Genomic DNA, 10,361 nt, shown 5'->3' on the forward strand with positions numbered 1-10,361 from the left:
ATTGTACTCTTTTAAGTGTTGGTTTGTCAGGGATCATACTCTTTTTGTGGTACTGATCTGAAATATCAGGTCCAAAAGAACCTTAACTTCAGACCATCGTGAAGTTCATAACAAAAATTGGCGACCGTGTAACAGGATCCTGACTGACATTCCAACCTTTGGGAGTTTTTCTTGGAGAGGTGTGATAGGGAGAATTAGGTAGTTAGGGGAAAATTAACCTATTTGTTCTTTTGTTACTTTTGCCTTGGTTTAAGAAGATGCCTTTAGTAGGGGATAAATTTGAGGAAGCGGCAGCGCTATTTTTAGCTAGGTCCGACTGGGAGGAAGAAATTTTTGATCTTAAAAGAGATGAGTTGTGGTGTTTAGCAGAGTACTTGAACTTAGGATTACCAACAGACATTAGGAAGGGTCAATTGTTATGTGAGGTCCTTAAAGCTATTAAGAGTAGTAAAGGTAATGCAAAGGAAGCAGTAACGTCTGGTGATCCGGATTTTGTAAACAATGGTAGTGACGAGGAGTTAGGGGATTCAGGTAGCCAGGAGGTGAGCAAATTAAGGTTGAGTATCCTTTCTCAGGAGTTTAAGCTTAAAGAGATGGAATATAAAACTTTGCAATTGAGGGCGGAAGAGCGCGAAAAAGAGCGAAAATTTGAGTTGCGAATGCGTGAGTTTAACAATAATAATAATAGTGATAATAATCATAATAACAATCATAATCGTTTTGAGTTAATGAGTGCTTTGAAGTTAATGCCAGTATTCGATGAGGAAGATGTTCCTGATTTCTTTATTTCGTTTGAACGAATAGCAAGGAAATTGTCTTGGCCCAAGGATATGTGGACCACTATGGTTCAGTGCAAATTAAAAGGGAAGGCTCAGAGGGTATATAACACTTTAAGCGAGGATCTGTCGGCTGATTATGATTCTGTCAAGGCCATTATCCTTAAGGCATATGATTTGGTTCCGGAGGCTTATCGACAGAAGTTCCGTAACCTTAAGAAAGAACCCGGTATGACCTTTGTTGAGTTTGCAAGGAGAAAGGAACAATTCCTTGATGATTGGCTTGAGTCTAGGGAGACTGACTCTTTCAAAAAATTAAAAGAGTTAATTTTAGTCGAAGAGTTTAAAAGAATGGTTGCTAGAGAACTAAAAATTCATTTAGATGAACTTAAATTGGATTCTCTTCAAGAGATCGCTATCGCTTCTGATGAGTATTCCCTTGCTCATCGTCAGGACTGTGTGAAAGAGGTTAGTGGTAAGAGGTTCCCTCCTCGAGGTAACAGTTGGAGGGGGAATAACCGGAATCAGTCAGGTCATGGTACCTTTATTGGCAGTTCGGTGGGTGACCGAGGAAAGAGCAAGAATGAAAATGACAATAAGAGTAATGGTAGCGAAGCACGTAGTTTCGTAAATAGCAGTAGGAATGGTAGTAGTAGTAATGATAGTAGGTCCTCGAGGTCCGATGTAGTTTGTTTTTGGTGCCACCGCCGTGGACATTTTAAGGCAGATTGCTTTGCGCGCCGTAAATTTTTTGAAAAGAATGAAGAACCCGTGACATTGGTATCGGCGGAACAACCGCAAAGGGAGGAGTCAAAATGACTAAGATTTGATAAGTATATATCTGATTGGTACCGTCTATGTTGATAGCGCTATGCAAATTGGTCGTGGTGTGAAGATTTTAAGAGACACAGGTGCCGCTCAGTCGTTGATATTGCGGAGGTCAGTTCCCGAGGGTGCTGTCTTTCAAGAATAAGAACCTTGTCTTGTTGGGTGGATTTCCTGATACGGTGGCCTCGTATCCACTGGAAGAGTTATATTTGAAGACTAAGAATTTTCAGGGTATGGTTAATTTGGCCATAGTAGATACTTTGCCTATTCCTTATGTAGACCTTATATTTGCCAATGATTTAGCCGCAGAGATTGAATGTGACGTATTGCCTATTTTGACTTTGGTAGACCTGGCAGGTGACCAGATAAGCATAGATGATTCGTTGAATCCTGTGTCTGTGGTGACGCGTTCTCGGTCTAAAGAGGTTGACCTCGCGGAGGTAGAACTCGATGCTGAGTTAATTAATGGACAAGTGACTGACGTTGTGACTGGAGTTAATAATGATAATGATGTTGACATTGGTAATTATGATAATAATTTATCTTTTCAGGACAATAATAATGTATCTTTTCAGGGCATCAATTGGAATGCAAAGGTTTTTAAGGAAGCCCAAGAAAATTAATTTAATCATTTAGAACTTAGTGATGGTAGTGATATTTCTAAACCTGTATTTATGAAACAAGGAGGTTTGTTCTACCGTGTGAGTAGGTCAGTTAATGCACCTGCTGACCAGGTAGAGGTAATTCGGCAGCTAGTTGTGCCGGAAAGGTATAGGAGTAAGTTGTTATATTTTTGTCATGAACATAACCTCGCAGGTCATTTCGGGGTTAGGAAGACCTTTCAGAAATTGGCACGGCATTTCTTTTGGCCCCAGATGCGTCGTGAGGTTAAGAAACATGTGTTATCTTGTAAGGTGTGTCAGATTGTAGTTATAGATGTAGTGGGCCCTCTTCCGCGGACGCGCGGAGGTAATGAATATCTGCTAACCATGGTTGATAGGGTGACGCGTTTTCCTGAGGCTATCCCTCTGAGGAGTATTCGGGGTGAGAAGGTGGTGGAAGCATTGATTGGATTTTTCACTAGATTCGGCATTCCAAAGGTTTTACAGTCAGACTGTGGCACCAACTTTACAAGTAAGTTTTTTAGAAAGAAAATGATTGAACTTGGTGTTAATCATGTTACCTCTTCTCCTTACCACCCAGAAAGTCAGGGTCAGGTGGAAAGGTTCCACCAGACTCTGAAGTCTGTATTAAAGAAGTTTTGCTATGAAACGGGTAATGAGTGGGATAAGGAAGTTCCTTATGCCCTATTTGCTATACGGTCTGTACCTAATGAGTCTTTGGGTTTCTCTCCTTTCGAACTTGTATTTGCCCATAGTATACATGGTCCTCTTGATGTGGTAAGAGAACATTGGGAAGGAGAGACATCTGAAGTTAATGTATTAGATTATGTTTCTAATTTACAGGGGAAACTGAGGAGAGCTTGGGATTTTGCTCAAGAGAATTTGCATAAAAGTCAGTCTGTGATGAAGTCTAATTATGACATTGGTACCAAGGTTCGTATCTTTAAGCCTGGAGATCGTGTATTAGTTTTACTGCCTATACCAGGTAATCCACTGAAAGCTCAGTTTTCAGGCCCATGGAGGGTGCTGAAAAAGATTAATGATGTAAATTATTTGATTGAAACTCCTGGTAGGAGACGAAATTCTCGTATTTGTCATGTAAATATGTTAAAGCCTTTTATTAGTAGAGATGTAGATCAGGTAGAACCAGTAGTAGTAGATGCAATTGCAGTAGTGTCTGTAGAGGTAGATGAGAATCCTATGGTTAACAAGAAAATGTCTGTTAATCCTGATGCTTTGTCAAGCAATTCTGATATTTTAAGTAACATTGATATTAAATTTCAGCATTTGAATTCTGAGAAATCAGAAGCTTTAATTGATATTATCCACAGGTATAAAGATTTGTTTCAGGACGCGCCAGGTAGAACGAATGTTTTGGACCACGACGTGGACGTTGGGGACGCTAAGCCCATTAAACAGTGCCCATATAGGCTTAACCCTGTCAAGAAGAAGATTGTTCAGGAGGAGGTCCGCTATATGTTAGACCATGATTTAATTAAACCAAGGATTTGTAGTCCTTGGAGTTCCCCGGTTGTGTTAGTTAAGAAGGAAGGAGGCCAACACCGACTTTGCTTTGATTACAGGAAGGTCAATGAGATGACCAAGACAGATTCTTTTCCCTTGCCGAGGGTGGAAGATTGTATCGACCGAATTGGGTCTGCCAAGTTTATTACAAAGCTAGATTTGCTGAAAGGGTATTGGCAGGTTGGTCTTTCCCCTCGTGCGAGGGAAATCTCTGCTTTTGTTACAGGTGACGGTTTATATGAATGCAAAGTTATGCCCTTCGGAATGAAGAATGCGGCTGCCACCTTCCAAAGACTGATGAATCGTATCACTCAGGATTTGGAAGGGTGCGTCGTGTATATTGATGATTTGGTTATATATAGTGATGATTGGGAGTCTCATTTGGTAAGACTTAAAGCTTTGTTTAAGGCTTTGAGGAAAGCCGGTTTGGTAGTTAACTTGAAGAAGAGTGATTTTGCTCAGGCCACGGTTTTATATCTTGGACATGAGGTAGGTCTGGGCAAAGTTGCTCCTAAGAAAGCTAATGTAGAGGCTGTAGCTAGCTTTCCTGCTCCTCAAAATAGGAGAGGGGTTAGGAGGTTCCTAGGAATGGTTGGGTACTACAGGAAGTTTATAAAGAACTTCTCTGAAATTGCAACTTCTTTAACAAATTTATTAAAGAAAGGAGTAAGGTTTGTATGGTCCAAGGAGTGCCAAGAAGCCTTTGAAAAGTTAAAGGCAGTCTTGACTAATTATCCTTTGCTGCAATCTCCAAATTTTGATCTCCCCTTCAGATTAGCGACAGATGCGAGTGACATGGGACTTGGAGCGGTTCTTCTCCAGGAGGATGATGCAGGGATGGTTCACCCCGTCGCTTACTTTTCGAGGAAGTTATCACCGGCAGAGACGAGATATTCAACTATTGAAAAAGAAGCCTTATGTTTAATAAAAGCTCTAACTCATTTTTCAGTTTATTTGAGTTCATCACTTCATCCTATTATGGTCTACACAGACCATAATCCTCTAGTGTTCATCCAACGGTTTAAGGACAAAAATATGAGGTTGCTTAGGTGGAGTCTCTTTTTGCAGGAATATGACCTTCAAATTAGGCATATAGCAGGGAAGGATAATGTTATACCAGATGTTTTATCTAGGTCTTTTTAAGAGTATGGAGTAGGCTGTAGTTTGGTCTCTAGGTTAGGTATTAATGACTTTTCCTTTCCAGGTTTTGGTTTAATTTCTATTGTTTGCTCTTTATTAGTTATTTGATTTATTTCTAGTATTTAAAGTAACTAATTTGAGTATTTGAAATAATTAATTTAAGTTTTGCCATTTCTTTTAGTTTTTGACCTAAAAAAAAAAAAAAAAAAAAAAATTTTTTCTTTTTGGTGGGGAGGTATGATAAATTAACGTAATGTATTCAGTTTTAATGGCCCCTTTTTAACGTAAGTTTTTCTAGTTTAATCCAGTTTCTTTTGACTTTCTCTCTGAACACTGGATATGGGTCTTTTGCCTCTCCTTAACGGTTGTTATTAGTTTATATTGGTACTCCGCCCATGAAGTTTCTTTTTTTTTTGCTTTTCATGTTTGTGATGGTGATTTGGCTTCCGTCGTCTGTGCCACGTCATATTTTGACCCTCTCCCGGAGCTTTCGAGGGGGCCTTGTGGCATTAGTTCAAGAGTTCTGTACTCGGCTCCACCATAGAAGGACCAGTGTGTTGTATTATTGGCAGTCAACGGCAGTGCACGTATTTTGGGTACAGGATACTTCCTTTTGCACACCTGCATCGTATTGCATCACTCGAGAGTGACCCTGTGTGTTTGTGCCTTTGTCCAAAGCTGGATTGCTTGGGGCCTGTTGTTGGAGGCTTGGACTTTGTGCCTCACCGAGGATTTCTGCAGCCCTTTATAGTTGGAGTAGAGCTAAGCATTTGCTCTCGTGAATGGCCCGTAGTGCGAGCATAATATACGCCCTGTAATCTCCTGCCTCTGCCTGAACACTGCACCCTTGGAGTCGTGAGGAGGCCCTCTAGTGGCGGAGAAGAGTAAGCCCACTTTATTATTATTAACATTATTAATTTATTTTCTTCATGTGATGGAGCAGCAACCCCTTATTTAGTAAAGACTTCTTTTACACGAAAATAAGTGTGCGTCAGCGTCGGCATTTAACTATATAAAGACGTCCTTGGAGAGTTTTGAGTGTTACTTTATGGACTCGACTTATTGAGTTATTCATGTTTTATACTATTATCTGAGTATGTATTTAGTACAATGTACTTTGTTAAAACTGATTTGTGAAGATTTAGGTTAGGATATAGGTTAAGGTTTTCCCCCCCCCTTTTGAATCTCCATCTATCGTATGCTAGGGAAAGTGTTTTTTTCCTACTTCCACTGTTTACTTTCTCTTATTCCTTGGCATGATAGTTAGGTAGGCGATTGAAGAAGTGACTGATTTGGTATTGTATGTGCTTGTTGTGCTTTTCCCCCCATTATTCAGTTTTCAGAGGGGTTCTTTTGTTGTGTTGATTTTTAAGAAATAAATTATTGTTAATTTTTAGTTTGTGGTTTGGTGTATCCTCTCTGAGATTGTACTCTTTTAAGTGTTGGTTTGTCAGGGATCATACTCTTTTTGTGGTACTGATCTGAAATATCAGGTCCAAAAGAACCTTAACTTCAGACCATCGTGAAGTTCATAACAAGGGAAATGATTTTAGTAATGATGTAGCTTGTGTAATTACTCGATCACAGAAATCAAAAGACCTAGAATGCTCTAAGTAGTAGAAAATGCAGTGGAAAATATTATGAGCAAAGCTGAGCTTATCAAAGCTCAAAAACAGGATGATACCCTAGGTAATTTTCACAGTCAGGCAGTCTCTAAAAGTGAAATTGATAAATCACCTAGTTTTTATTATGAATCTGGTGTGCTCATGAGATTTTATCGCCCTGCTAAGTTATCTAAGCTTGACACTTGGGGTGAAAAGCACCAGATTGTTTTACCATCCTCTGTAAGAAAACTTGTTTTGGAGGTTGCTCATGGTGGGAATGGTGGACACTTAGGGATTCACAAGACTTATCACAAGATTCTTAACCATTTCTATTGGCCTAACATGAAAAAGGATATAGCAGACTTTATCCGTACTTGCCACATTTGTCAGATTTCAGGAAAGCCTAACCAAAGTATACCCAAATATCCTCCTCAACCTATTGTAGTTCCTGATGATCCTTTTCATAGGGTAATTATAGATTGTGTAGGACCTCTGCCAAAAACTAAAAAGGGTCACCAATATTTGCTCACCATTATGTGTCCTACTACACGTTATCCCATAGCAATTCCCTTGCGTAATATTTTGGCTAAAACTATAGCTAATGCTTTGCTTAAAGTTTTCACCACCTATGGAATCCCCAGAGAGTTACAGTGTGACCGTGGGTCTAACTTTACAAGTGACTTTTTCAGTAAAGTTCTGAAGGGACTGGAAATTAAACAAATATTATCCTCAGCCTACCACCCGGAGTCCCAAGGTGTCTTAGAACGCTGGCATCAGACTTTTAAAAGTATGTTAAAAAAAATACTGTCTCGAGAATAATGCACAATGGGATGAAGCGGTGGATTTTCTATTATTTGCCATAAGAGAAGCCCCACAAGAGTCTCTCGGATTTTCCCCTTTTGAAATGTTATTTGAAAGGTCAGTTAGAGGACCTCTTAATGTAATTAAAGATGAGTGGTTGAGTGCACCCTCTTTCAGTCAAATTCAGTCTGTTAAACAATATATGTCAAAGCTCCAGAAAATTCTTTGTGATGTTAGGAAATTAGCTAAAGAAAATCTCGAAGCTCGACAGTTTGAAATGAAACTAATTTTGATAGATCTATTAAAGTTAGAAATTTACTCCCAGGCGATTTGGTTTTGGCTTATTTTCTTGTTCATAGTTCTCCCCTAAAGTCAAAGTTCTTTGGACCATATAAGGTACTGAAAAATGTCAACAATAATACATACGTAATTGAGACTCCTGGCCGTAGAAAATCCACTCAAATAGTTCATCTAAATCTTTTTAAAAAATATCACTGTAGGGAACCTGGTCCTTGTTCTAGAGACTTGGTTGTTAATATGATTAATATAGATTCTGCATCAGAGAATACCTCTGCAACTGCGAACTCAATTGATGACCTCATACCTTCTTGGAGCCCAGAATCCAATTCAGAAGTTTTACAAAACCTGGAAGTGAAGTTGTCCCATTTACCTAGTGAACATTCTCAAAGGCTACAGACTCTTATTAATAATGTTTCTTTTTGTGACTTTCCCAGGAAAAGTACTGTGCTTCTGCATGATATTGAACTTGTCCCATGTACGATGCCCATTCGTCAACCTCCATATCGTCTGAGTCCTGATCGAAAAGCACAGATGAAGAGGGAAGTGGAATATTTACTCAAACATGGCCTAGCAGTTCCAAGTAAATCTCCATGGGCTTCACCTTGTCTTCTAGTACCAAAGGAGAATGGTAACTTAAGGTTTTGCACGGATTACCGCAAGCTGAATATGGTAACTATTAAAGATTCATATCCATTACCAAGAATAGATGACATCATAGATTCCGTTGGACAAGCCAGGTACATGACTAAAGTGGACCTTTTAAAAGGATATTATCAGGTAGGCCTAACAGAAAGAGCTAAAGTCTTTTCAGCCTTCATAACTCCATTTGGCCTTTTTCAATATGAAGTAATGGCTTTTGGTCTTACCAATGCTCCGTCCACGTTTCAGAGGCTTATTAATGATACCATTAGAGATCTTGATGGTGTCTTTAGTTATTTGGATGGCATCCTCGTAATCAGTGAAACTTTTGAGGAACATATCCGTAGACTAGAATTGCTATTCCAAAGACTTGAGGAAGCTAATTTAACAATTAACCTAAAGAAGACTGAATTTTGCCATGCTACTATTTCCTACCTAGGCCATATTGTAGGTAGTGGGCATGTTCGTCCTAAGACTGCTAACATTGATGCTGTACTTGAGTATCCTGCCCCCACTTCTAAAAAATCACTACCGTGTTTTTTGGGTATGACATCATTCTATAGGAAGTTTTGCAAGAACTTTGCATCTGTAGCATCACCCTTAACTAGCCTAACTAGCTCTAAGGTCAAGTTCATATGGACTCAAGAATGTCAAGAAGCATTTAATCAACTCAAATTATTACTCTGTAGCAACCCTGTCCTATGTACACCTGATCTTAATAAAACTTTTTGTCTCCAAGTAGATGCGTGTGATACAGGGGCTGGTGGAGTGTTGCTGCAAAAATCAGCAGGAGATGGTTTTCTGCATCCAGTGTGCTACACGTCTACTAAGTTCCTGTCCCATCAAATGTCTTATAGCACTATTGAAAAGGAGGCACTGAGTTTAGTGCTTGCACTGCAGAAGTTTGAGTGATATCTCCAGGGAGCTTCTGAGATAGTAACATACACTGATTACAATCCGTTGACTTTCCTGGAGAAGATGAAGTCACACAACCATAGACTACTCCGTTGGGCTCTGTATCTACAGAAGTTCCCCTTGAAAATTCTCCACCTTAAAGGAAGTGACAATGTTATCACGGATGCTCTGTCAAAAGCCGGAACCAAAGTACCTTGAACTCCTCACTCGTCCGAGCCACTCCGTTGGGCTCGGCCTTTTGTGGGGAGGTGTGACGCATATTGTTAAATTTGTACATATTGCTGAACCATTTAATTATTGTCTTGTTTAGTTAACTGTATAACTACCATATGAATACAGAATCACTTGTTATATTCTGCATTGTTTGTCTCCTTCGGACCTTTTCCCTGGCTTTAAGTTAGTCTCACTCTGGTCTCTTGCTGGGAGGAGGGTCGAAGGAACTGCCTATTTATTTTTGAGTATTTTCTGTATAGTTTTCATAATGTTTTGAATGAGGTTTATTTTCTTTATTTATGGGTGTGATTTATAGCATTGTTCTGCTAAGGGAGGAATGTTTACTTTTACTTAACTTTTGTGTTAATATAATAATTATTTCGTTAATAAATTTTCATTTATCCTTTCTTCGTATTGTGTTACAAGCTTACAGAACCCATCTGTGTCTTATTCTTAAATATTCAGTGATAAACCTAATTAAGTATGTAACAATATATATATATATATATATATATATATATATATATATATATATATATATATATATTTGTGTGTGTGAGTGTGTGTGTGCGTGGACATTTCTATCTAAGATGTGAATTTAATCATGGCAATTACGTACAGTAATATCTGAAAAAGCTTGACATCCCTAACTACACCGGGTAGACATGAACTAATTAAGATCTGATGAAATAATCGTACACACGACGAAAGCTAAGAAGTGGTACAGACCACCTGTAATGTAAAACTATTTAGGGAAACAGAATTTCATAATTAAAAGTTAACATAAAAATAAAAATCACGCATCTTGCTCCAACTGGTAACCGTTTCGACATTCGAATTGTCACTCTTGAACCCGAGGAAAGGAGATACCAGGGCGACTAAACACGTTTTGCTGTAAATGTGTTAATTTGATACAGGTAATAATTTCCATTTGTCGAAAGATGACAATTATAACTGTCTCAAATATCAACATATTTACGTACGTAAATATATACAGA

At 38.8% G+C, this 10,361-nt stretch overlaps 1 protein-coding gene across 1 annotated transcript; it reads left to right on the plus strand.

Annotated features, from left to right (window-relative positions):
* The first annotated feature begins 257 nt into the window (after nt 1-257).
* On the plus strand, nt 258-1,595 carry LOC135207412 (uncharacterized). The gene has a single exon (XM_064239139.1). The coding sequence runs from the start codon at nt 258-260 to the stop codon at nt 1,593-1,595; it is 1,338 nt and encodes a 445-aa protein (XP_064095209.1).
* The last annotated feature ends 8,766 nt before the right edge of the window (nt 1,596-10,361 follow it).

This window comes from Macrobrachium nipponense, chromosome 32, assembly GCF_015104395.2.
Source record: "Macrobrachium nipponense isolate FS-2020 chromosome 32, ASM1510439v2, whole genome shotgun sequence".
NCBI lineage: Eukaryota > Metazoa > Arthropoda > Malacostraca > Decapoda > Palaemonidae > Macrobrachium > Macrobrachium nipponense.

Coding starts and splice junctions, on each gene's coding strand:
- LOC135207412 (XM_064239139.1), top strand. CDS start 258: ATGCCTTTAGTAGGGGATAAATTTGAGGAAGCGGCAGCGCTATTTTTA.